This window comes from Myotis yumanensis, unplaced genomic scaffold, assembly GCF_028538775.1.
Source record: "Myotis yumanensis isolate MYYU_CA2020_CCGP unplaced genomic scaffold, mMyoYum1.0.hap1 SCAF_10, whole genome shotgun sequence".
Classification (NCBI taxonomy): Eukaryota; Metazoa; Chordata; class Mammalia; order Chiroptera; family Vespertilionidae; genus Myotis; species Myotis yumanensis.
In genome coordinates, this window is record NW_027223761.1 from 34,584 (window position 1) to 62,353 (window position 27,770).

The 27,770-nt window shown below is 59.4% G+C and overlaps 1 protein-coding gene across 2 annotated transcripts; it reads right to left on the bottom strand.

Annotated features, from left to right (window-relative positions):
- Positions 1 to 1,363: 1,363 nt before the first annotated feature.
- Positions 1,364 to 26,913, bottom strand: MOB2 (MOB kinase activator 2). Of its 2 annotated transcripts, none has more exons than XM_070427072.1 (5): positions 26,808 to 26,913; positions 4,848 to 5,008; positions 4,183 to 4,276; positions 2,895 to 3,019; positions 1,364 to 2,376 (listed from the first exon to the last, which is right to left on the bottom strand). In XM_070427072.1, exons 1-5 carry the CDS (start codon positions 26,822 to 26,824, stop codon positions 2,066 to 2,068), a joined length of 708 nt encoding a protein of 235 aa, XP_070283173.1. In that variant the 5' UTR covers positions 26,825 to 26,913; the 3' UTR covers positions 1,364 to 2,065. The 2 variants fall into 2 exon arrangements, with proteins under 2 accessions (XP_070283173.1, XP_070283172.1); XM_070427071.1 differs by lacking the exon at positions 26,808 to 26,913 and adding an exon at positions 9,956 to 10,080.
- Positions 26,914 to 27,770: the final 857 nt, after the last annotated feature.

Here is a 27,770-nt window from a genome sequence, read left to right on the forward strand (position 1 = left end):
GGAAAGTAGAGCAGGGTCCAGCGAGCCACAGGTGCCTTTTGTGGCTCTGAGCTTTAGAGCCAGGGGCCCATCCGGAGGGCAGGAAACCCAGGACCCTGTGGGAGGGCACAGGAGCCCCCTCAAGATGGGAGACAGACACCAGGGCCTGCCCCCCCCCCCCATTTAAGGGGTGCATGGGGGTGAGCGTGACTGAAACCAATCATCAGAGTAGGCTGTCCCTGCCGGAGGCTGGTTCATCCTTGTTGCTTGACACAGTTGCTACAGGGAAGAAACATCTGCACAGCATATGTTTCAAGGGACCTGGCATACTGTCCTTAATATGTTTGCTCCAATTCTTAGCAGTATGAGGCCACCTCCCCGAGAAAGGTTGTTTCCCCAGGTGGGGATTTTTCCCTGGAGTTAGAGATTAACAGGACTAAGGAAGGGAATAAATCAGTAAAACCCCTTAACTAAGTGCCAGGCGGGTAGTTAATCATCTTAACTAGGAACAATCACACTTAAGCTACATAACCTTTACTTAGGATAATCTCCTTCAGTTACTTCCTTGTAGCTGAACAGAACAGTAGAGTAGTGACCTTGGAATGGAGATAACAAACGCCCTAACCTTTGGAATAGAATGGATAGGATTAAAATCAACTGGTATAAATACAGATGTAACAGGAGAATAAAGAGAGAACCTGACTAGAACCTGACTAGAGAACCTGGCTAGGCTGCTGATCAACTGAACGCTATCTCCGTGTCATTCCTTCTTCGCCGACTCCGTCCACACCTTTGGGAACCCCTGGACCTGCTGGGGCTGGACCCCAACATGTCCCCGCATCACCAAGTGTGATGTCAGACAAGGGGGGGACCTGCCAGAGCCCCTCCTCTGCCCACACAGGGCCTGGACACAGCCCCTCCCCCATTTGTTCCTCATGCTCTGCCCCACTGTATGCATTCCCCACCCCCTTGTCCCGAAACTCCCTCTGCCCACCCAGCATGGCCCCTGCAGTTCAGCCCACTGGGAAACCGCTCCATTTCTCACCCACGCTCTAGAGTCCCTGCCACCTGTTTGAGGCCCAGCACAGGGAGAGTGGATCCGGCTCTGGAGATGGGTGACACAGGTGTGCCCTCCCTCCAGGGGTCAGTGGGGAAGCCTGTGGCTGCCCCAGCAGAAAGGGCAGCATCTGCCATTGGCCGCCGCCAGCATGGGTCCTGGAAGCCAGTGAGAACTCTACACCCCAGGCCACAGGGAGGAGGTGGCCCCAGGGTGGGGTGTGGGGACCTCTGGGGGGATGGGGGACAAAGGGAGGGAAACAGTAGTGGCTGCAGGGCCAGGCCACCCTCAGCACAGGTCAGGAAGACGCTGAGGACACACAGGCGCTAACCTGAGAGAATTCTTTTTATTCGAGCAAACAGAGAGGAGCAGAGCGTGCAAGGCTCTGCCTTCTGCCCACAGCTGCTCCGCACAGGCTGCCGCCCCCGATGCCTCGGTCCCAAGGCCGGCTAGTCCAGGGGTCCCTCTTGGGCGGCAGGGGCAGGAGGAACGGGGACATGAGCTGGGGGGGGCCCTACAGAGCATCGCTGCCCCCACCCCCCCCCGCCCCGATGCTGAACTGCCAACAGCCAAGATCCAGTCGAGGGGAGACAGGAGGAATCTAAGATAACCCACCCTGAAACAACACAACCAAGAGGAATCCAGGTCTGCAGCCAAAGGCCTGGGAGGAGCCCCATCTCACTGGCGACTTCTCAGAGCGGCAGAGCTGGGGAGGTGGGGCCGGGCCGCAGAGAAGACAAGGAAAGGAAGCCCGGAGGAAACAGAGCAGAGTCCCCTCGGTGTGCTGAGCGGAGGAAGGAGTCCCAGGTGCTTCTCGACAAGCGGCACTTGTCCATCCAACAGGAAAATGGCGCGGGAAGCAGGCAGACGCCGGCTCCGGGGTCCACACTCTGCATGGCCTGGCCTGGGCAGCGCCACCTCTCCGACTTCCTGCCCAGCGTGCCCAGCACATGCGCGCACACAGGTGGACACACGCAGGCACACATGCCACCGTCCCTGCACAGGTGCACGCCTGTTTGGCCGTGCGGCTCACCTCTCCTTCACATGGTTCTGTGCCCCTGCACCCCCACCGCTGGCCCCGTCCGTGCTGCCCCCACCGTGGCCCCCGCCGCTGCACAGCACCTCCGTGAGGTCGTCCATGACGGCGGTCTCTTTGGGATCCAGGAGATTGAACTCCCTGGCGAAGAGGATGAAGTGGATGTAGAGGGTGTTCAAGTGTCCATGCAGCTCAAGCGCCAGGGTCTCCTTGAAGTGGGACGAGTAGATGTGGGCCAGCACATGGAACAGGTACCTGCAGATCTTCTTCACCAGGGACTCGAAGGAGCTGGGAAACTCTCGGCCTACGGACAGGGCTGCGTCACCCTGGCCCTGCTCCCCACAGCGCCCCTCCGGCCCCTCGGAGCCCTCACCAGGCAGGCAGGATCACCCCCAGCAGCCCTCACTGAGCAGCCACCAGCACACACTCGAGTGACTTGTCCCCGGGGCCCAGCCCCCAAGAGCTGAAGCCCCCGGGCCACCTCTGCAACCAGAGGTCAGAGACCCGCAACATGCCGCCCATACCTGGACTGGCCCCTGGGGTCCTGCATGCTTCCTTCTACGTGGCCTGGACCCAAGGGGAGGCACATGGGGATGTCCTGCCAGCCAGATGGAGGCCCCCGGAAGCTCAGGATTACCCAGAGCACCGCCAAGCCCTGTCCAGCTGGACATACCCACGCTGGCTGCTCGAGGCTCACAGGTCCCAGAGTCTGGGGTGGATGGCATCTTGACCCAGGGTGGCAAACGCCATGTCAGGCAGCCGCCTGCTCCTCATCTGCAGCCACGCCCACCCGACACTGAGGGGCACTGCTGAGAGACCTACCGTATTTCGTGGGGAACACGTCCTCATCCGTCACCAGCTTCTGCACAGAGCTCATGACAAAGTCGACGTACTGGGGGGCAGTGCACTTGACCTTCTTCCCTCGCTCATCATACCAGTAGTACTGTCTGTGGGGACAGAGAGGCTGGTCACGGCGCCACCCCAGCCACACAGCCGCCTGGTCCGGGGGCGAGGGGCCTGCTGCAGTCAGAGGTGGCACCAGGTGGGTGGCCACCATTGGAGGAGGTGTGGCAGGTGCCCAGGCTTCTCCTCCGAGGCCCTGGGGACACAGCTGTGGGACCTAAACTGTGTCTGATAAGGGGGCTGACTGGACCGGTGCAGACAGAGTCCAGGGAAGAAGACCCCGTCCTTGCACACCTCCCGCCACACTTGCTGCAGGAGCCACTTCTGTCCCACTCTGTGGCCTCCTGCCCAGCTCACCCGCCCTGCCTGCCCCGTCCTCCCTTGGGCCATGCCTCACAGTGGGACATGAGGGACACCTCAGCCACCTCATGCTCTTCCCCAAAAACAAGGAAGAGAGAGCCGGTGCCATGTGACCTTGTTCCCACGTGATCTGGCCCTGAGCTGGGACCAAGTGGGGCCAGGAGAGCAGGACCCAGGGGCTGAGAGCCAGCACCGTCGTATGCAGCGTGAATGCAGGGCGGTATGCTCGAGGCCGCAGAGGGGAGCTCCGGGCCTCCTCCTTGGCGACCAGCCTCCTGCTGGCATGTGTCCACGTCCCTCACTCCTGGTCTGGAGGCTGGGGGCAAGCCCTGGCCACGTGGTGGCTCTCCTTCCCACACTGCACTGAGCCAGGGCAGTGCTGCCAGGGGCTGTTTGCTGAGGACACACATGGCACGAGGTCCCAGGGAGAGCGACCAGCACAGGCATGTAGGGGTCTCCCTCCCTGTGCAGTGCAGGAGCCCTGAAGAGGAGCCTCTACTGGAGGACGGCCGGCTGGAGCAGGGAGCGCCTGCAACTTGGCGGGGCTTGTCGTCTTAGGAACCCCACCGGGCATGTCCTGTCCCTGGGAATCGGGCCTGTTAGCCTCAGGCCAGCTCCTGGCACCCACACCCCAGCAGGACCCACATGGTCAGCGTCTCTGCCCTGGCTGGGCTCTCTTCCCGTTTCCCTGCCAGGCCCTGGCCCCCGTGGGGACAGGAGAGCACGGCTGAGGAAGGCCCTGTGCCACCGGGAGACCTCACAGGGACCGTGAGCAGGTCTGAGGAAGTGCAGCCGCAGGGTCGTGGCCCCACAGCCCACCGAGTCCCCAGGGCCAGGCGGCACTCACGTATTGCACACGGCCATGGTCTGGCACGCCTCCCCCGTGCAGAACTCCGAGATAGTGCTGTACTGCAGGTTGACGTGGTGGAAGAACGTGGTGGCTGCAAGAGGAGAGAAGAGCAGGCGTGAGCTCCGCCACCTCAGACTCGGCCACTGCCCAGGGCAGTGCTCTGTGCTGGGACGGCCGGCACGTATCACAGACCAGAGACAAACGCCCCGTGTGGAGCACCAGCCTTGGGAGCAGCCACCAGCCACCGCCAAACAGGCAGCAAATACCAGACGGGCGGAAGCTGGTGGCCATCAGGCATGAGTAAACAGAAGGCCACTCCAGCCCGCCACGCTTCAGAGAAGAGCCAGTCCCCTGCAGAATCCTACCACGTGTGCAGGCGGCCCTTGTGTGGCCTTCTATGAGCCCTGAGCCCCAGGCCTGCTCAGGGCCCACACCGACGCCCCGCAGTGCACTGCAGGGCTGGCCACCCATGCCTCAGCGTCCAGCCCTCCTTTTTGGTGAGCAACAGCCAGGCCGCTGGCCACATGGGCAGCACACCCTCTGCAGGCAGAGCTCTGGGGATCCCCAAGGACCTGGAGGGCGGCCACCTGCACTGCCTCCCTGCCAGCTGCAGCTGCTGTGGCTCCCAGCCCACCAGCCGCCCGTCCACCGTCCCCACGCACTGTTGCTGGCCAGCCACTCGTTGAGGTCGATCTCCCGGGGCAGCACCACCAGCTCCCTGAACTCGCAGTCGGTGATCCTGGACTTGGCATACTCTGGCTCCAGGTACACCTTCTTCTCCTCGGCCGCAGGCTTCTTTCCGTTGGGCTTTGCTTTGGACTTCCTGCCGAGAGAAGGAGCACCGTCACTGCCTGGCAAGAACCCCGGGAGACAGCCGGTGGGACACCAGAGAAGCCTCCTAGAGATGCCTTGGGGGTTCTGCTCCCACTGGCACCACGTGGCGTCCCCAGCCATCGTCTGGCCAGCAGAGCCGTCTGGCCACTGCAGGGGAGAGGGGGACACAGACACATGAGCTGGCAGCCTGGCATCATGGGCTGAACCTGGAACTCTGGGCTCTCCCCGACATGTGATGCCACAGCCCTGCAGCCAGCCCGGCCCACGCCAAGGGCCTGGCGCCCAAGGCGGGACCGATGAGCAGGACACAGGGTCGGGCATCACTCACCCTGACCCATGAACAGAGTCCCAGAGGCAGGTGGGTGGTGGGCAGGTGTCCTGAGCACTGTTGCCGCCGACCCCCCAGCCCCATCATCACGGCTGCAGGCTCAGCCGCATGACCCGTCCCGCTTCTCTCTCTCTCTCTCCCTCCCTCCCTCTCTCTCTCTCTCTCTCTCTCCTCTCTCTCTCTCTCTTTCTCTCTCTCTCTCTCTCTCTCAGCAGGTTCCCAGGGAGAGGGAGGTGCCAGCCAAATGCTACAGAAGTCTGCAGAAACGGCCATTTCTCACTGAGGTTTTTTCTTATTTAGGAAAACAGTTCTTTCCACAAAAATGTGCCATCATTTAACACAGAACAGGTGTGTGTGGCTATCTTTCATGGATGAGTCCGTATCTCTAACACGTCTTGCTCCCATCTAAGCATGAACATCGGTGGCTAAACACCACGAACCAATGCTCGCTGGTGCTGAGGGGCTGCATCCCCTCCTCGGTGGAGACTGTGGCGCAGAACCAGCCTCCTGCCACTGCCCCAGGCCAGATCTGGGGCCAGGTCCCTGCGGCTGAGGCAGGTCAACAAGATAGCATGTCCCCAAGAAGGAAAACTGCCCAAGGAGTGGCCTGGAGCCGCAGCTGGAGCTGCCCGGCCAGGCTAGGTTAGACACAGGATGCTGTGTCTGTCACACATTGCAGTCCATGGGCAGGACGTTGGGAGGGTCCCCTGCGCACAGGACCCCTTCCTCGGCCCTGCCTCCTGCAACCCAGGAGGGGCGTGTGGTCGGGTGTGGGCCCAGCCCCAGCAGCCCACTCTCTCGGGTCCTCAGACCTGCAGGAGAAGCCAACCCACTCTCTCCTGGCCCCTGTCACTTGTCCCCACAGCTACAATGAAAACATACGGCCCTGGGGCCTCGGTGGCCCTCCCCCACGCCCCAGGCGAGGCCCATGGGCGGAACGGGAGGGCACTGGCTCTGGGATGAGAGGTCTCTGCAGCTCCCTGACCTTGCCCTTTTTTTGTTCTGTTTTGAAAAGTTGCTGGTGGTTTATTTGAGAAACAGGAAGAAAAAAATGGTCCCTGAACGCCAGGGAAATGTTTTCCCTTCGGCTTCTCACAGGAGATCTTCGCCTTAAAAGGCGGCGTGTGCTGGCCTCCGGGGCAGGGCCTGAGTGGCCAGTGCCAGGGGGACGACGGGACAGACTCAGACCGGGGGCCCTGACTCTGCCTGGGTGGGCCAGCTGGAGTGCGAGCACGGACGCCACACACTCAGTGGGCGCTCAGGGGTCCCTGTGGGGGTGAGCTGTTCACTGTGGACACACGTGCCCAGAACTTCTCAGAGCCCCGAAACCTCAGCCCCGGCAGGGAGGCTCCGTCTTCTCCAGGTCGGAGCAACAGAGGGAGACCAGGCCCCAGGAAGGGCTGGGAGCACCGGGGGCTCTGCTGATGCCCTGAGACACTCACTGGGAGTGGGTGGGCAGGTGGGCCATGCCACTCCTTGCCCCCAGCCCTTCTCCTGACCCTGGGCCGCTGCTCCCGAGTGATGCACCACCCTGTCAGAAAGCCACAACTGGCCAGGAAGGTCCCGGTGCCTTCAGCCCCAGGCAGGTAGGACATGCCTGCAGGACACACCTTGCACCAGTGCCAGCCTCTGCTCCGGCTGCGCACCGTGTCCAGCGCCTGGACCAGGCTGCTCCGCCCTCCCCCGCACTTGCGCACACTGGCCTACGGCCACCACAGGGCTGGTGCACACAGCCTGGGCCTCCGGGTCTGGTGACCACGGTATGGGGACGGGACGAGATGGGGCCTAGGCGGTGGAGCTGGCTGCTTGACCTACCTCCACGCTTTGCTACTTAGGAGCAGTGTCACCTAGTGACTCAAGAACATGCCTGAGCACTAGCCTGGAGTGGCCATTACAGGAGCGGCCACGACCAGCCACTGCCACCATCGTGGGCATCGCACAGGCCTGCACGCTTCCTGTCCACGAGACCCACCAATGTCACAGCCCCCGCTCACCAGGAGGGCCCTGCAATCGTCAGTGTGGCCCATCTGTGCTGAGCTAGACCTTGTGCGCAGGTGTCAGTGAGGCCTGCTGGACCCACTGGAGGTGCAGTGGGGCTGTCCACCATCGGCTAAGAAAGGAGTCTGGCTCTAGGAACACACAGAGCACTGGTGGGCTGGCCCCAGCTGAGGGGACACACCGAGTGCCAAGTGCCAGCCTGCCCCACAGCCCGTGGGACACGGCCCTAGGCACCTGGCTGGCATGGTCCCGCCCTCTGAGGAGCAGCAAGTAACTTCCAGGTTTTGAAAGTGGGATGAACCTTCAAGGCACCAGTCAGGCTTGGTGAGGGCTGGTAGTCCCCAGGTACAGGGTGAATGCACTCCCCTCTTTTCCTACGGCCCCCCTCAACCTGCTGTATGTGCATTGTTACTCCCTTGCTCCCTCTCGGATGCTGGGATAGCTCAGGCCATTGCCAGGAGAGGGATGCAGGTAGGTCTGGAAGGGGTGCCCGTGGGAAGTCAGAGAAGGGTGGAGACCCTGAAAGCAGGAAGGACCAGAGGTGGCTGTGTCTGGAGACAGCCTCGTGGGACATGGGGTGTGGGAGCTGGAAAGTCTGGAGGAGGGAGCAGGGTTACAGAGACCTAGGGTACGTGAGCAGCGCTCAGGTTCTGGGAGCCCCCACAGAAACTGCTCCATGGAAAGGGGTGCTGTTGGTAGTCTGAGAAGGGGAGCCACAGAGAGGACGGCCAGCAGGACCCCACCCTGAGCCTCAGCCAATGCTCCTCACTCCAGGCTATCTCAGGGCAGGGGCCCAGACATGAGAAAGAGCTGTATGGGGGGGGGGGGCGTGCAGGCAGGGGTGGGGGCAGCAATGTCCCTCGCAGAGGCACAGGCAGGCTCCTACCAACCTCCTCCGTAGGGCACCTTGGGGCGCAGGAACTCAGCCCCACCCTGGCTGGAGCTGTGGGGTTACCTGTCACCCCTAACGGCCAGGCACAGATATGCTGGAGGCCGTTGGCACTGGGGCTCTCCACCTTCCATGGACACCTTACACCCGAGTTTTTGATGCAAGGCCCTGGGGTGGGGCCTGAACTGTCCTGAACCTCAGAACTTCCCGGCCGACTGTTCTCTCAGGTCCCAACCAGCCTGGCGCCTCTGCACCCCGACGGGCACAGAGCCTGGGAGATGCCACGGGACCCCTGTCTGGTCCCCGTCAGACCTCCACAGGCTGTGGCGGCTGGACTGTTTCTCCTGGTTTGACTGCCCACAGTCAGCACCCCAAACAAAGGGGGCTTTCATAAGCTAATGCCCCACCAGGAGGGAGACTGCCCGCGGGCAGCCAGAAGAAGGCAGGGCAGGAGCTGCACATGCCGCTGGCCCCAAACTGCAGCCACCATGTGGCCACGGGTTCCGCTCTCACTCTGCCTGTGAAATAAGCGGCTCTTCCTTTGACACCGGACCCAGGTATCACCTTCGCCTGGAGTCTTCCCAGGCCCCAAGTGAGAACGGCGGGCTCGCCCCAGCCCCGCTACCCCCCCCCCCCCCCGCCCCCGCCCGAGCTCACCGGGACCCCGGGAGTCCCATGTGCAGCTCAGACCGTGGGTTCTACCCTGTCTTCCGTGGGGCCATTTCCATGGCCAGCCCTTTTCCATCATGCCCACTGGTGTGCACACACCCACAATGCACACAGGTGTGCACACACACGGCCGCCTATGCTGTCCAAGACAGTCACTTTCCCGATTGGAACCAACGAGCTGGAGAGTGCCGCCAACTTGCTCACGTTTCCATACCCCCTGGTGAGCTGACCTGCTGCAGAAGGGAGAGGCGGACACCAGAGGTGCCCAGAGACGGCCGGAGGCACGGACCTCACCGGTTCTAGAACTCAGCGGTCACTCCACCAGGACCACCCATCAGGCCTGGCCCACACCCAGACCCTCACCACGGCTGCTATTCACTTACAGTTACAGACAGAACTGGGAAAGCGAGACACTTCCACTTGACAGAGGACCCACTACAGTCACCTGAGGGAAAGCAGGCTTGAGCTCAACTGCGACACATTCCAAGTGACGGCTGCTCCTGACCCCCGGGGCCCCTCCAGCACCGACCCTGACCCCCAAGGGCCTCTCTGCTCCAGCTGGGGCTGAGCCGTGGCCCTCGGGGCCCCCCATGCACACACACACTCATACTGGGCGAGGGAAGGTGCTACCCATGTGGGGGCACTGGAAGCCTTGCAGTAAAAGAAGAGGTGCAAACGATCGTGGCCAGTCGGCCACGGCCTAGGTCAGTTCTCGGGACACGGCTACTCATAGACAGGCTCCAATCACCCGCCTGGAGACAATAGGCCACACACCCCCACGGAGAAGGGCCTGTCCCACAGGCTCGGAGGGGACGAGGCAGGACTGCTGTGGCCAGAAAGACTCACCAGTAGGCCCTTCTCACCTCCCAGGTACAGGCGCCCCTTCCTTGCAGGGGCAAACTCCCTCCCTCGAGCAGCAGGATGCAGGCATTTAGGGGAACCCCCTGCAAACAAAGTTCCTGACCAAGTCCTAGGGCAGCAGACAACTGCAGCCTGACCCAGGGCAGGGACCAGGGAAAGTCTGACAAGCACCCCCGGTGCCCAGCGTTCACCTGAGCACTCTGCCGACCGCCTGAAGCACCATTTTGCAGCTGAGTCCAGTCTTGGGGGGCTGGCTGAGCAGAGCCCGGTCTGCGGGGAGGCTGCTGTGACCCCCCAGCATGCTGGAGCAGCGCAGAGGTGCAGAGGGAAGTGGGAGCCCCGGCACCAGCGTCGCTCCCTCCCTGGGCAGTCTGCCGGGGAACCAGCCAATGAGGACGCGCAGGGGAAAGGAGGGCTCTGGCCTGGCAGACACACAGCTGCTCCTTTCACAGGCCAAGGCCAGCCCGCCGGGTTAGATGAGGGCGTGTCTCAGTCAACTTTTCAAAGTGGCGCCTTGCGGGCGGTGCTGTACGGGGAGGGCAGAGCCCCAGGGAAGAACGCGTCACCGGGCCCTGGCACCTGGAGGCCCTTCTGACACAGCTGGGAGAGCTCTTCTGAGAGCAGGCGGCAGCTCTGCCCATGACCTCCTGGGGCTGACAGCACCCCTTGCCTGAGCCCAGCCCTGTGTGGCTACAGACATGGGCTGTCACCTGCAGAGTGACACAGCCCGAGGCAGGAGAAAGACACGACTGGCAGCTTTGGGGCATCCAGACCAGGCGTGAGCTGCCCAGGGCCTTCCAGTCGGGGGAGAGGCCGTGCGGCCACGCCTTCCTGACAGTTGCTGGCAGGTGGGAGAGCAGGAAGCACCGAAACCCCGAACGGCTAACCACAGGGGCAGCAGTCCACAAAGATCCCTGACAGGCCCCACCCAGCCAGGAGCCCCATGCTCACATCCCCACCCCCTCAGCCCTGCCCTCCACCCCCCTCTCCCTCCCCAAGGCCGCATCCCATAAAGGGCCCCACCCACCTTCTCACCTGTCCAGGCTCAACCCAGCTCAGCACTGAGGACGGAACAGGCACCACAGGGACCAGGGCAAAAGGCCCCTCTGCCCCCACAGCCACCCAGATTGTCCGAGGACAGACACCAACGGACCAGCCATAGCACAGGCAGCTGGAATAACTGAGCACTAGGGGGTGTTTCTAGGCTCACCGTGTCCCATCCCCTGCCCTGTCCTAGAACCAGCCACCTCTGCCTTGGTTCCTTCACTGGAGAAAACAGCCCCGAGACTGCGCCGGTGCACACGCTGCTGCGAGCCTCTCCACTGGCAGCAGAGCTGTGTGCACATCTGTCCACTGCAGACACAGCGTCTGCGTGCAGATCACGCTGCACACGAGTCCCTCCCAATGCCCCTACTCTGGTCCCTCACCCATGGATCACTGCGGCCTCCTCCGGGCTCCTCTGTAACCAGCCCCAGACATCAGAACCTCGCAGAACTAAAGTGACATACGGAGAGATTTGAACAGAGGCGCAAGAGCTGAGAACTGGGAACGAGAGCTCCTGAACAACGGGGGAGCTACCAGAAGCTCAAAGTGACACACGGGAACACAAAGCTGAGAGAACACACAAGTGGGACTCTCATTTCCACTTGTGCGATGATGGAGCAACAGACAGGGGCCCAGACCGTGGCCACCACCACCGCAAACAGTGAAATACACAAAGCAACTGGCGACGCTGGACAGCATGCTGGCGCCCAGGAGGCTGCTGTGGAGCAGGCACACAGCTGGGGCTGCTGACAGGATGGAGCTGCCTCATCAAGAGACTCTGGCCCTATGTACAGAGCCACCCAACCCTCTGGCCAACCATACAGCTGAGGGGGTACAGAGCCTCACAAACAACAGTTCCAAGGAGCCGTGAGCTCAAGCAGCATTCCAGAGGTCGTAAGGGCAGGAAGACAGCGTGCTCCCACACCCAGAGCCCCACTGCAGGCTCTGCAGGGGGAGCAGCAGCCCCAGAGAAGGGTATCTTTAGACTGGCCCCCAGAAAGCTTTTGCTGAACCAACAGCAAATGAATGGCCCACTGGAACCACCACCACGCTCCTCGTCGGAGGACCTTCAACAGGACCGCCACCCCAGAGCTAACACAACAGATGTGCCTATCAGGTGAGGAAACAGAAAAATGCAACCATAACCAGGAAAACAGAAACAGACTCAGACACGACAAAGATGCCGAAGGTAAAAAAGACTTTAAACAACAAAAATAAATATATTCAATGATTCAAGGACTTAAAGAAAAGGATGAATACAATGACTGAAAAGATTAGGGTCCTCAAAAAGATACAGAAATCACAAAAATACAAGCAGAAAGTTTTAGAACTGAAGATTACAATATCTGGAATGTAATTTTATGGGATAGACTTAACAGCAGATTAAACAACGCAAAGAAAAGATGACAACAGCCCTAACTGGTTTGGCTCAGTGGATAGAGCCTCGGCCTGCAGACTGAAGGGTCCCAGGTTTGATTCCAGTCAAGGGCAAGTACCTTGGTTACGGGCACATCCCCAGTAGGAGGTATGCAGGAGGCAGCTAATCGATGTTTCTCTCTCATCGATGTTTCTAACTCTCTATCCCTCTCCCTTCCTCTCTGTAAAATATCAATAAGATATATTTTTTTTAAAAAAGATTACAACAAAAATATAACATAAAATTTGTAGAAGCCCCGGTCAGGTGGCTCAGTTGGCTGGAGTGTCAACCCGTACACCAAAAGGTTTTGTGTTTGATTCCCAGTCAAGGCACATGCCTAGGTTTTGGGTTCAATCCCCAGTCAGGGCACATGCACGAGGCAACTGATCAAATGTTTCTCTCTCACATTGATGTTTTTCCCTCTCTCTCTCTCCCTTTTTCTCTAAAATCAATGAAATAAGTAAATGAGTAAACATATACGTGGGTGAGGATTTAAAAGAAATTTGTACAATGCAGCTAAAGTTGGGCTTTGGGAACATTTACGACCATAAATGCTTATGTTAAAAGAGAAGGCTTAACCCTAACTGGTGTGGCTCAGTGGATAGAGCGTCGGCCTGTGGACTGAAGAGTCCCAGGTTCGATACCGGTCAAAGGCATGTACCTTGGTTGCGGGCACATTCCAAGTAGGGAGTGTGCAGGAGGCACCTGATCGATGTTTCTCTCTCATCGATGCTTCTAACTCTCTATCTCTCTCCCTTCCTCTCTGTAAAAAATCAATAAGATATATTTTAAAAAAAGAGAGAAGGCATAAAATCAATAATCTATACATCCACCTTAAGAAACTAGAAAAAAGAAGTTCATATTAAACCCAAAGAAAGTAGAAGGAAATAAAAATAATAAAAATCTATGTCACAGGAAATGGACAAATGAAGAATTAAATTAAACACAGTTACCTTTGAAAAGTTTAAGAAAATTGATAAATTATCCAGCTAGACTGATAGAAAAGGGGGGGAGGCATCCACTATCAAAAATAAAAGACATCATTACAGACCCCACAGACACTGAGAGAATAACGAGGACTACAGTGAACAGCTTTATGCCAACAGAAAATGTAGATGACATAAACACAAGTTACCAAAACCGATACAAGGAATTAAAAACTTGAATTTATATAATTAAAAACCTTTCTACAAGGAAATGTTAGGTGCAGGTGGCTTTAAGAATGAATTCTATCAGGCCCATAAAGAACAAATAATACAGCCCTAGCCAGTTTGGTTCAGTGGATAGAGCATCAGCCTGAGAACTGAAAGGTCCCAGGTTCAATTCCGGTCAAGGCACATGCCTGGGTTGCAGCCCAGTGTGGGGTGAGCAGGAGGCAGCCGATCAATGATTCTCTCTCATCACTGATGTTTCTATCTCTCTCTCTCGCCCTCTTCCTTCCTCTCTGAAATCAATAAAAATATATTTTTTTAAAAAGGAAGAAGAAATAATACCATTCTTACACATGCTCTTTCAGAGAACAGAGGGAGAAACAATACCAAACTAATTCAATTAGATAAAAATAAGGCAAGAACACACAAGACAAGTTACAGAGCAACATCCTCCATGAACACAGATGTAAAACTGAGAGTATTAGTAAACTGAATCCAGCCTATGCGTATAAGTATACGTGTGTGAGAGGTGTGTGTGAGTGCGTGTACATGTAGGTGTGTGTGTAACTGCTGGGCAGATGTGCTCCTTTCCTCCTAAGCCCTCCACCCTCGCCTCCCCAGCTCCTGACCACCACACTGGGCTCAGCCCCCGCCATGCCCACCTGCTCCTCCTCCAGACTGTCTTGTTCTATTCTCTCAGGTTCTGCTCATGGCCAGCATCGGCTGCTGTGCTCACTCCACTTCTGGCGCACATAGCCTGGCACATGCCTTACCAGCACCACACCAGGGAGTCATGTCCGGAATGTCGCCCAGTGTGCTGACAGCTGCATCCCAGCACCCACAACCATCCTGGGAATGTGTGGGACCCCCGTGCCGTCTGATTCAGTGGCTCTGCTGCACAGGGTCCTCTTCCCGGAGCTCCTCGCTGGGCCATCAGACAATGCCTGGTGGCTCGCCCTTTACCTGGACAACTGCCTGCTTGGCAGCCCTCCTCTCATGGGAGGGATCGCCACATCCAGTGATCGCTGCTACGCTAACTTCATCCTATGGTTTGTTTGACCTGCCACACAAGAGGAAGCACTGGTGGTGGTGGTGGTGGTGGTGGCGGCGGGTCCAAGGAGACAAACGGGGCAGGGGTGGTCTGGGCCGTGGGGACGCTGACTCTGGAGTCATTGGCGCAGGGACTGAAATAGCCTCCTGAGGTAAGAGGTCCCACTCCACACGGTCCATGGCGACCAAGGCATCTCAGCACCACCCCCGCAGGCCAGCCACCAGGGTGACCATGGGAACAAGGCTCAGTGTGGGTCTGGCCACAAGACCCAAACCTGGCATGTCCCAAGCTGAGTAGAAAGGCCTTCACCTGCTCCCGAGACCTCACTGGGCTGGGAGCCCTGTGAGTGTGAGGAGGCAGGACAGAAAGGCACTGGCCACCTGGAATCCCCAGCTGCTGGGCCTCACCCTCACCCATTCCTAATCGCCTCTGCGGCCCAGGGTGACGCCACGTGCAGGTGTGACACATTGTCTGGATCAGTCCACGGAACTGCGCCCCCAGCACCCTCGACCACCCTCCAGTTGTTTGCACCCTTGAGCCTCAACTTCCAAGGGCGAGCACATGCTGCCTCCCTCCCAACCCAACAGTAGAGGGAGGGATCAGGAAAGGAAAGGCCCCCAGTGCACCTGCCCCCACAGCCGACAGGCCTCACACCACAGAGACGCCCCGAGGGACAGCGGAGAGGTGACAGCCCTGCCTGTCCAAGACACGCCTTGGCACCGGTGTGGGCAGGGCCAGGTCTGCCGGGTAAGGCAGAGACACAGACATAGGGTGGGTCTCACCCTGTTCACCTTGCACACTCACCTGACAGCTCTGTACAACCAGGCCCAGAAGGTCAGAGAAGACCCTCTGGGTGGCAGACCAAGGGGTAAGGCTGGAGGCCAAGTGCCCACTGAAGCCCAGCCATGGAAACGCAGGGACACTGGAGCCCCCAGAACTGGCAGGAGGGCGGCCACAGACCCCAGGGCCAGGGTGTTAGGTCACAGAAGGCAGAGAAACACCCGTGCACCCCACATACCACCTAAACCATCTGTTTCAAATTCAAGTCAAGGCACAGTTCAAGCGATCACAGTGCCTGTTGGAGCTGCCGGGTCATCCCACCTGGCCCCCAGCTACCGCTGACCGAGGGGCAGGGTACCCAGGCCATGGGGCAGCCACCTCTGGCAAGTCTCCCCTCTGACCCTGCACTGCATCTGCCGAACAAGGGCCCACCAGCCTTGGGCACGGACACGGTGGCCGAGACCCCTGAGTAAACAGCACCCTGATGAATACAGCAGAGCCCTTGCCCACCCAGGGCACAGGCACGGACAGAGGCTGGTGCTCGCTGCTCTGCGGTGAGGTCACCTGGGCTCAGAAAAAACAGTGGACTCATGGCAGGGGACAGGTGACACTGTCTCTCTTCCCTCCCCTGGTGTCGCCAGCCAAGCAGGCACCGAGCCCAGGCAGCCAGGGTCCAGGCTGCCCAAGAAAAGGTCAATGTGGGTCCTGCCAAGTCACTCCACCCTCCCTGTGGGTATAAAAACCTTGGCTGCAAGATTTAGCCCAGGCTCAGTGCACAGGAAGGCGGCTCAGGCCACAGGGAGGGAACAGTGACTGGAGCAGCCACTGGCAGACCCAGGGGAGCCTGGGAGAGGCAGGAGACCATGGCCTCCCAGCACCCAGAGCCGTCCCTCACCCTATGGACCTGGCAACCTGCTGATCCTCCAGAAATATTGGGAATCTCCCCCCCCCCACCCCCAAAAAATCCCCACTGAAATCTAAGAAAAAAACAGCCTGGCCTGGGAAAATGCCAGGGAGAGAGCAGTGCCCTCCCTGCAAGGGCAGTGGAAATGTTCCCAGAGAGGGAGGGAATCCCAAGAGGCACAGGCTGAGAGCCCAACGAGCGGAGAAGGCCTTCCCACCCCATGGTCACCCTGCAGACCCACAGGGAAGGGACCGTTCGTTCCCTGAACCCAGGGCCCAGGCTACCCTCTCACAGCAGATCCACCCCAGGAAGTACAGACTGGAGGTGCCCTGTGCCCGTGAGCACACACAGGCACACGGAACCCAGTCTGCCTGGGCTGCAGCTCAGCGAGGGCGTGAGGGTCAAAACCCACCACAGGGCTCTGTCCCCGAGAGCCTGCTGCAGCCACCCCGCCAGGCGGCTGGCCGGGCCTCATCTACTTCCTTTCCTGCGGTACCAGGGGCCTGGGCAGGACGTGTCCCTGGTTTTTTTATGGAGGGAATGACACCCAGCAGGTCACAGGCAGGAAAGTGGGGGTGGCCGTGCTGGGACAAGGACCCTGGTCCTCCTCCTGGACGCCCTGGCAGCCAAGGTGAAAGGGCACATTCCCCTCTAATTGGAAACGCTGTTTTCTCTTTGGAATGAGAGGGGAGGCATAAGATGTGGGTGTGCCCGAAAGGGAGAGGAATGCCGAGATGCCATGGTCCATACTTGAGATTCCCGAGGGGAGACCCAGAGAAGCCTGGGGAGGAGAGCTCAGCACGGAGCAGGGGCCAGGGCCGGAGGGTTGGGCAAGAGCCAGGACCAGCCCTCGGTGTTTTAAGTGACCGAAGGCAGGCCGCAGCCTTGGTTCTTCGTTACAGGGCGTCCAGCACGGGCAGGGCGACCAGCGGGTGCTCCCCCGCACCACGGTCCCCCCCTCTCCCTTCAGCACTGGTCCCCTCAAAAGCTTCCTGAAAGAGGTTCATGGGAGGAAGGGGTTCCCAGGAGGAAAGGGGTCTTGGGAAGAATGGGGTTCCAGGAAGACGGGTCACAGGAAGTGCTCTCTCCTGAACTGCACTGAGGAGGGTTCCCCCACCGCATCCTGAGGACCGTGGTTAGCATGTGGGTGGGACTGTGCTCGCTGTACCTGTAAACTTTCCCTGGATCTGGTGTCTGAAACGTCACAGCTGTGACCCCAGCCCTTCACACGGGAGACTGTTCCACCTGAACTCGCTGCCTGCGGATCTGGAAAACTGCAGAGTTCCTTTAACTCATCCCTCTGATTCTGGCTCCTGCTGGGCCCAGGTGGCTGCAGCTCCCGCACAGACGCACGGATGCTCTGCGCCTCCCCTGCTCGGCAGGTGCCCACACCAGACTGATCTACTCGCTGAGACGTGCATCCATTTTTCCTCCGGTTCTTGAGTCAGGATTTCGGTTTGCTGTGGCCTCTCATCGCCCTGCGTTCTCGTTCGTTCTCTGGCTGCTCTTCTTGTGGGGGCTGCGCAGTCCTGGCGTCTCCGAGGAGAGTGACCACAGTGGTTTCTGCTGCTCAGCCTGCTCCCTTTTCTGCTGGCCTTGCTCTGTCTTATGCAGGTTTTCCTCAAAACACCCAGGGAGCCCGCCACCCACTCCTTCTTCACAGTGGGCACTAAGAGCTCCCTGGCAGCTCCAAGGCAGGGGAGCTCTCGGGGGGCGTCACTGGGCGCCACCTGGCTCCCTGGCAGCACACGGAGGATGACCCCTCCACTCAGTTCTGGGGCCTTTCTCTTGGGCTGGTCAGACTCCCATTCTTCTGCCTGGAGAGGAGACCGCTGGGGTCTGAGACCAGAGTGGCTGGGGGACCAACAGGCTGGCTGTAGGACGTCCTTGATGCTGTATCTGCTCGAAGGTGCCCCCTAGGGCAGACAGCAGGGGTGGGGGGTGACTCACTGCTGCTTCTCCAGCTCACCCTTCCCAGCTCCTGGGTCCTACCAATGGTGGAGGTCCCTCAGCGGCCCCCGCTGGCCCTGGCTCACCTTTCCCAAATCCACATTGCACCCCATCATCAGCTTCCCAACATCCAAACCTGTTTGTGCTGTCTCCCATCCTGTGCTTCTGTGGTTTCTACCTCCCAGAATTCCCCTTGCTCTCATTTCAGTGGGGTTGGGAGGGAGCAGGTCCAATTACAAGGCCAGTCCACTCGGTTCCGGCAGCAGGTCCAAGTGCGATACAGGATGTGGGCAGATAGCCCAGCTCCCTTCCGGGCAGCACCGGCGTCTCCAGCACACAAAGGGGTCACTGGCATCAACAGGAGCTCTGCTCACAGATGGCAGGACCTCCCACCGGCTCAGGACCACTCACAGCGGAGGGCCCAGCCCTGCCTGGACGTAACTGCGCTGGATGGCAGGGCTGGACGGTGCCCTGACAGCCTCTCCCGAAAGGCTCAGCCCCACCCACTTCCTGCCAGCATCACAGGATGACCCTCCATGTAGGCCCTAGCCCCACGCCACCAACCAGTCAGAAAGCCATGGCCTGGACCCAACCCTGAGGGTCAGTGTCCAAGGCCATGACTGTACCCAGGTCCTAGCCCAAGGCTTCCGAACAAACACCACTGTCTCCCTGGGAGTGCTGAGAGGCCAAGAACAAGCACAAATCTGTCCTCTACAGGACCCTCAACAACACACTAACTGAGCCTCATCGCTGCCTAGAAGGGGGCCTCTGACCTGCCGGGATGCACACAGCACCTCATGTTGGGGGTCCCCACCACCGCTACCCATGCCCACCCCCACATGAGATTCCAACACCACTCGGAGAAGGTTTGTGTGGCTCAGGAAGGTCCCGATCTACTGGAGTCACAGGCACGGTCCCTGATCCTGGGGGACACTGGCCCCAGAGCCCAGGGTGTGGTAGTGGGGTGGGCATTCACACCAGTGGAATTTATCACACGTTTTGGCCTGGGCAGCGGGGGTGCGCCCCCTGAGGTTTCACTTTGCAGTTACACGTGCACAGGTGCCTGAGGTGGGCCTGGCCAGTCCAGCCCGCAGCAGGCCTCGGTCTGGCCCCGTGAAGCCAACCTTGCTACACTCACCCTGGCCTGACCCCTCCAGCTCCCAGAAGCCCATGGCGGCATTTGTGGGTGACATGGAACCTGTTCCACACTCATGTGGTCTGGTTCAGAGCCGGTGCTCGCCACCACTGTGGTCACCTGCATGGTCAGCAGCGCCCCCTGGTGGACCATCTACAGGGACCTGTCTTCCCTGGTAACAGGACAGGGGAATAAAGGTGACTCTGGATTCTGGACAGACCTTCTCTCTCTTCCTGAGAGCCCTCGAAAGTTCCCCATGGCCAGCCTGGTCTGCACACCCTTAGCCTCCAGAAAGTATGTGGGGAGGTACTGAAGGCAGCGGTGAGATGGGGGCACTCGGACACACCCCAGAGGCCAGTGGGATAGTGGACTTGGAGCAGAGAACAGCGCCCCGACCTGGCACCAGCCTCCAGCCCCTGGCCCCTGGCAGCTACTGGCCTCTCGGCCTCAATTTCCTGCCTGTAAATGGGACGCTGACCTCCAGCCCAGTGTCCTGAGTGAGCAGAGGAACCCACCACCAGCTCCTGGATGCCCTGGGCACTCAGGGTCTGCTGCCCAAGAGCTGGGCGCCTGGGCCGCCAGGAGCAGCCCCTGGGAAAGCCGAATCTCCTACTGTGCAGTGACGAGGCCAGTGCACACAGACAGAGCCAAGCACTGCTGCTGCCAGGGCCCCACGACATGGGACTCTGCTGCCCTCTGTCTCCCTAGCGCCTCTGCATGGCGAGTGCAGCTGAGGAGCGAGCAAAAAAAGTCCTTTCTCAGTCGTGACCAGGTGACTCTAAACAGCATCCGGAGAATGCCAGGAGCAGCCTGCAGAGGAAAACTCACAGAAGGTAACAGATCACACACAGGCTCACCCCACTAACAGCGAAACAGGTGACAGACAGCAGAGCCCTTGAAAACTGGCAGCCCCAGGGCAGGCCCTTGGCCACCCAGCAGGCACAAGCTAATAGAAAGTGTGTGACAAAATGTATCAACCAGGGTAGGGCCACCTGACTACCCTCAGGTGCCTGTGGCCCCTGCTACACTGTTTCCAGCCACCACACATAGAAACAGCCTAGTCTCCCAGGTTACAGTCCCTCTGGGTTGGCTCCCAACCACCAGCCGGGAAGAGGCCACAGCAGGTCTCAGCAAGACCCAGAACAGGGAACCAAGACACAGACACAGGAGAGAAGACTTCTTGTCCAGGTCTAGGGGTGGAGGAGGAGACGGGACACTGGCATCTCACCTTCCAACAGTGGAAGGTGACACAGGTATCACTTTACTTTGCGTCTCTTTACACAGTGAAGAAAGGCAGGACCTCAAACAAGGCCCGGACCCCCGTGTCGGGACCACCTCGCAGAAGCACCGTGCGCTCCCCTGCCTCTGGCGGCTGATTCTCAGTGTGGTCCCCGAGTCCAATGAGAAAATGCAAACGACGCCGGGGGAGAGCAGGGTGCCCAGGAGCCCTGAGGGGCACTAGCCCAACAAGCCACAGGCTTCTGCCCTTCGAGAAGCGTCTGAGGTCCTCCCAGGCCGGTCTGCATCCCACACAGCAGAGCTGCTGTGACCTTTCAGCTAAAACTCTTCTCTGATTTCCTTTACGAGCTCTTCTTTGTCCCCCTGGTCAGTCAGAAGTGTGTCTCCTAACTCCTAAATACAGATGATCTCTGTGGCTGAGCTCTGGTTTGATTCACTTTGGCCAAGAACATGCTTCGGAGGGTTTCCGTCTGCTGAAATCCGCAGAGGTTCCGGTCAGTAGGTGTTCGAGTGCTTAGAGGCTGTGCAGTCCGCCGTTGGTGGGCACGCTACTCTCTGCATTAGGTCAAATGTGTGCACCGTGGTTTTCGAGTCTCTGCTGCTGCTGGCACATGTGGTCAGAGGACAGCTACGCTGAGCCTCTGTGATGAGCCCCTCCTGCCGCTGCATGAGTGCAGGGCAGGTGGGTGGGTTCAGCCCCAGCACCTTTCTGGGCCCCAGGCCAGGGCCACATCCTCCCAAGGGCTGTTTTTTTTCAGGCTGAATAACTTCCATTGTGTATATAGACCACGTTTTCTTTATCACCTGTCCACAGACACTTAGATTGTGTCCATGTCTGGGATGTTGAAAATAATGCTGCAATGAACATGGGAGTGCAGATAGCTCCTCAAGATAATGATTTTGTTTAAAAATAGATCCAGTAGTGAGACTGCTGGATCAGAAGGTAATTCTTTTCTAACATTTTTTGAGGAATCGCCACACTGTCTCCACAGTGGCTGCACCAAATGTACATTCCCACCAACAGTGTGTGGCGGCTCCCTGTTCTCCACGGCCTCACCAGCACTTGCCCCGCCTTCCCAATGAGGCCCCCGAACTGGAGCCTGCGGGCTGTGCTCTCTGCAGCTGTTCCCAGCTTTGTGGTTAGCCTGGTGGTGCAGGTGTGGGGCGAGGACTCGGCCACGACACGTCCCCAGTCGCCTGGTGGTGCCCTCTGCACCAGCTCCACCATGGGGGAGGCGGTGGTGCCCCTAACAGAACCATCTCAGGAGAGAGCAGACACTGCCGCTGAACCAAGGGCCCTGCTGCCTTCCTGGGGACAGTTCAGATCTCAGGGACAAGCAAACCACCAGTGCTCTTCCCTCCCTAAAAACATGAGTCCAATGAGGAGGCAGTAAACGAGGAGAAACTAGCACAAAGCACCCCAGAGGAAGCACAGCTCCTCCGTGGCCACTGCCCGCTCTTCAGTCCTGTGCAGAAAGTCGGCATGGAGCGTGGCGGGGCTGACGGCTGCCAGTCAGCCTGGAGGAGGCCCTGAAGACAACTAGGGTACCACAAGACACACACTTATTTTTACATGACTTATACGTGCCAGAAACTCACAGCAGAATTCAGGGAGTCCAGCATTTCTTCAGCCAAAAAGGTAGGCCGCCGCCCCAGGGGGAGCACGGAATGAACTTGAACACAGGTTTAATGACAAAACGTTTCTGAGCCCCGCAGTGACATTCCAGAGGACGGCCTCTCTGCTCTGACTGCAAATGTAGGAGCCAATGTCAGGCCACAGCCCCGGACCACAGCACTGCCAGCCCCGGAGCACACAGCCACGCTGCTTCCCGGAGGCCAGGAAGGGTGGCAGCAGGGACAGCCTGCATGGTGACAATGTGACCACAGGACACAGGCCCCGGTGCCCTCGGTGCCTCCGCGCTCTGGGGCTTCAGCACATCAGTGTCCCTGACACTAGCAAACCTGACTGCAACGACGACGCTGCCATGACCAGGGCCTCTGAGAAGCCACGTCAGCCACACCACTGCATGCAAGGCTGGGAGTCCTCCCCAGAGCTGGGTGCCGAGGCTCAGAGAATTGTGACTCCTGGGACAGCCTGACACAGATGGCATGCCAGGTGGGCACCCATGCCTCCTGTCAGTGCCCCTCCCAGGACCAGGGCCTGCAGGGCAGATGCCCACTGCCAGCATTCACGTGGCGGCTTCCAGAGGCAGGCTCAGGGTGCAGCATGCGCTCCTGTCACCCACCACAGACGAGCTTTACAACGTCACACTAAGTGACCCAGCCACAGAAGACCACATGTGTGGTTCACCTACACGAAAAGCCCAGAACAGACACATCCACAGACAGAGAGAAAACAAGTGGTTGCCGGGACGGGGCAGGGCAGGAGCGGAGCGGGGGGCGGGGGGGGGACTGCTGACGGACATCGGGTTTCTTCTGGGGTGAAGGCAACGTTCTCAAATTAAACTGTGGTGATGGTTACCCAACTCTGTAATTTCACTAAAAATTACTTAATTGTATGCTCGAAACAAGTACACTTTATGGTATGTAAATTATACCTCAACGAGGCTCTTATAAAAATAGCCTAGAGACTGGGGCGAGCTCAGTCGGGTCCCCTCATAATCAGGCTCAGTGGCCAGCCACCAGAAACACCTGCCCAGGAGGCAACGTGTGACAGCCACTCAGTCCCTGAGATTCAGGCAGGTAGGCTCCACCCGGCACAGGACTCCTGCAGGCAGAGCCACAGGCCAGAACGCCTTGCGGCTCAGCTCAGCAAAGACGGTCAGCTGGCCGGGAGCTCCCAGGGCCATGCCCTCAGCACTGCATCTCCTGGTGGTCGGTTTGTCTCCTTGGCCAGAGCCAGGAAGTTCTGACTGACACCTCACCCCACCTCACCTCAACTGCTGCTTGGAGGAGCAGGGCGTGGCTGTGCCAAGGTGTCCGCAGCCCCAGGATGGTGGAAGAGGGCTCCTGGGGTGTGCTTGCTGCCCCTAGCTTCGGGTCCCAGCCGGAGGGTGGGCTGTCCCTGCAAACAATACCCTGTCGGCCCCACCCAGGGCCAGGGAAGGGTACCCAGGTTTGCCGCGCAGTCAGAAGAGGGAGGAAGTACATTTCCTCTTCTGTATGTCCAGAGCCTGGAAGCTGCTGCATTGTGCTTCCTGTTGGTAACATTTATACTGCTCTTTTCTCGTCCGCTCATCAGTGCCCACGGCTGCCAGTTAAGGGTTAGACACGCGTTTTCCCCAGATGCTGCTGCAGGGCTCCTCGCCGCCGCAAACCTCACTGAATCTGCCGTGGCTGCTTCCTTCGCAGGGGCCAGGCTGCCACCTTGCCATCAGCTTCCCAGGGTGGAGACAGCAAGGGACTGAAGAGCAGACCACACAAGAAGCGGTGACCCTTTGCAAGGTAGAAAAAGAAAGTGCCACACACCTACTGCAACAGCCAGCTCAAGGCCAAGAACAGGAAACGCACAGTGACACAAACGCATGCAAGCCACACACCAAGAAGCTCCTCTCTAAGTCAGGCTGGCAGATTCCAGAGGCAAGTTGCAACGTGCGGCGTTGTTTCTGGCTTCCGAGCAGGTTTCCTGCGGGACCTCCCTTCCCTCAGACGCAGCCAGGAGAGCTGAAGATAAGGCCGCACCATTACTCAGCACAGCCCTTCCAGGGACAAAAGCCATGCTGGTATGACAGTGGTCACAGCCGGAGGGAGCATTAGCGCTACGTTAGTGGAGTCCATACTTTGTCACCTGAGATGAACTGATGCAAAGAAACTCTTTCTTAGAAAAACAGAATAAACAGCATTTAAAACACAAAGAACGAACTATATTGCAAACTACATGGTTGACACTGAATGGTGTGAATTAATAAAAGAAGTAAGGAAGTATAAAAAAATAACACATTTCCTGACATCTCCCAGGCTGAAACTCCGTTGAAGAATCGATGGCCAGCTCAAGCCCCAGTACTGAGTGCACGAAAGGCGTGCAACGGGTGCAAGCGCCGCTGGCTGGCTGTCCTCGCTGGAGTGGAGAGACGGGTTAAGTGAGAAGTGGACCCAAGTGGGAGACATCTCCAGGGCTCTGCTGCTCACCCACTCTGTGGCTTAGTCTAGGCCTCGCATCATCATATTTTCCAGTAGCTGCTCAATAAACACGTGGGAGGGACAGAGGGGCACCTGAGCCCTGCTGGCTCCAGCATCCTAGGATACCACATTGAAAACAAGCTCTTGAGGAAGATCAGTACTTGACAAATGAAATCATACCCCTTTTTAAAATAGTGGGAGGGGGTCATAGTTAAGGAACTATGGGAGAATTCATGGTTTATAGTTTCCAATATGCAATCCACTGGACTTAGGAACACATGCACCAAGAGCCAAACTCCACCGACGCCCTCTCCACATCTCAGGGTCCTTTTGGAGCTGCCCACTGCACAGCCAGGCAGAGCGGACGCTCCTTCCCTTCCCAGGGGCCATGGAAGCAGCAGCTCCAAGCCTCATCCCTTTCAGATCCGTCTTCCTCTAGTCCAGCAGGAGATGGGTGCCCCGAGGGCCTTACACAGACGACTGCCTGGGTGCCAAGGTCTTGGCAAGGACCTCAAGAACCAGTCCCTTATAGCCTAACTGTGGTTAGTTTCTGCATAGTCACAGAGGTGACAGTGGAGTCCACAAAGCACAGACGTCTGTCAAGTTGACTGTCTGCTGGTCAGTTTCCAGGCGCTGGAGTACCTGCTTCCTATGGGCACAAGCACGCCATCTTCACATAGAAGGGGCAAAAGACCAGAATGCCAGCGGCTGCTTCCTCAGCAACTCAGCCGATTAGGCTGGTCCTTCCCACACGCAGAGTGGGCTCGGCTGAAACAGGCTGACTGGCAGGCCAGGTTTCCCCCATACAGTCCCTCCCAATAAGTGCAGAAAGCGAGTGTCTGCAATTCAAAACAAGGCAAACAGCCGTTTGCCTTCAAAGGCCTCCTACAAAACACCTCTGGTAGGAACGGCCAGCGCACAGCAATGCCAAACACGGTGTCAGTGCCCTTCTCCATCTCTCGGCTCACCTTCTCCGAAAGCCATCCTGCAAGCACTACAATTTCTATGTCACAGGAGGAGGTCAGGAGAGGAATGTGACCACCTAAAGTCACACAGCTAACAGCAGCAGTGCTGCCTCCCCAAGAAGCCAAGTGAGCCGGCCACACCAAGGTTGGTCCCCAGCATCACCCACACGCTGCCCTGCCTGACCCCTGCACTCTGGCCCCTCACCCACCCCCCCACACTTGGCACTTCGCTCTGGCTGCTCAATTCATCCCTCAAGTTGCTTGTGCCCCCTGGGATCCCCCTTTCCTAGACTCCACACAACCTGCAGGCAAAGGTGGATGGATCTAAGCCATCGCCTTGGTTATCCAACAGCACCCTCCACTCTGCCCTATGCCCTGCAAGGGGAACAAACACCTTCCCCCTCCCTTCCAAGACTTCAGTGTCCAGACAAGCCTTTCCAGGAGCCGGGGGCCAACGGCAACGGCTCCCCCAGCCCCAGCCCCAGCCCCAGCCCCTGAGTAAGGAACCTGCCTCCGGGGGGAGAAGTGCTAGTAAAATGAGAGCTGAGGACAGATGGGGCAGGGCCCGCGACTGGGGGGAAAGTGCCTCCCTTCTCGGTCATCTAAAGGTAAAGGGTCAGAACAATCACCGGAGCCAGTGAACTTTTTGGAGACCGTGTGACATTTTACCTCGTTTCTCTCATTTCCAGCTAAACACAAAAGCCACTGGAGGGGAAGCCCAGCCCGCTGCTCCCGGCCCGACGCTTCCTTCCTACCCCACCCGCGGCCCGTATCCGCCGATCGCAGCGCGGCGTGCGCCTCGCCCACCGCACCCTCCCCACCCCAGCCTCGCCCGCTCGCCCTCCTCCCGAGCCCGGCTGACAGGCCAAGCTGGGCTGCTGTGCTTCGTTTTCCTCGGTTTTAAGGAGCTGCTCTCGGTCGGTGCTAACGTTATTTCTACCAGAAGCAAGTTCCCCTCAGCGACCGGCGAGAGCAGCACCCGGTCCGACCTCCCCGGGCGCCCGACACCCAGCGGCGAGGTGTGGCCGGCCTGCCCTGGGCTGGCTCGCGGGGTGCGGCGGGCAGCGCGGGCGCCGGTCCCGCCCAGGCCGAGCCACCCCGCTCCCGGTCCCGACACCCCGCGTCCGGCCCCGCCGCAGCGGCTCCTAGCCTCGCGCCCCGGTCGGTCACTGGCCCGGCGCCCCGCTCCCCAGTCCAGTTCCACGGAGCCGCCCCTGCCGGCCCAGCCCGCTCCGCCCGCACCGGATGCCCTTGACCGGCGCTGCCCGCGGCGCGCCTCGAGTTCCCTCCCGCGGGCCCGGCCCTCCCGCCCGGCCGCCCGACTCACCCCATGAGCCAGTCCATGGCTGCGCGGGACCCGCCGCGCCCGCCGTCCCGTCCGACACGCTCGGCCCCAAGCCCGCGGCGGCCGGAAGTAAACACTCGCTCGTACACTCCCACACGCGTACCGCGGCGCCGCCGGAAGTGACGCTAGCGCGCCGCCTGCTGGGAAATGTAGTCCCGGAGGCCCCGCTCCCTTGCATCGCCCGGCTCCCTTGCATCTCCCCGCCGGCGCCGCCCGGAGCGTGCACCCTGCTGTCCGTCCCTGTCTTGGGACTGACCTCATAGCCCAGACTGTCCTTCGCTCCTCGGACTGTCCCCCTGCAGCCCGGACACCCCGGACTGTGTCATGGCGCCCTGGCTGTTCATTCACACCCTGGGGCTGTCCACCGCTCTCCGGACTGTTTCTCCCCCCCGCCCCGCCCCGCCGCCCCCCCCCCCCCCCCCCCCGTCCTCCGCCCCGCCACGCCACGCCCGCCGGCTCCTCGCACCAGAAGGTAGCAGCCCCCCACCCCTACTCTCAGAGGGGCCCCTCCAGCCCTGCCCTCTTCTCCAGATCCCCTCCTGTCGCCTCGCTTTCTCTCCAGGCTCAGAAAGTCTCAGGTATGATCAGGCGGGGCTCTCAGTTGCCAACAACAGAAAGGTCTCAGGTGAAAGGAATTTATGGACGGATGTAGGTGCCCGCAGCATTGCCAGGAGAGCCCACGCGCCAGTCACAGCGGCCTCTTCTGTGATTCTGAGCCCCTGCATCCTGCAGTCCCCCAAGGTGGAGACCAGCAAGTAAACCTGTCAATCCTAGCCTCCCTCCCAGCAGCGGGAGGCCAGGGACGCGGTATGGCCGATGAGGTGAACCAGAGATCCGTGTGGAGGCCTTCCTCCTGAGTGACCAGAAGAGGCTGGGGCTTCTGATGCTTGGGCATGATGCCTGGAGGCACAGAGCCATCTTGGGACCATGACAGTGGAAGCCACT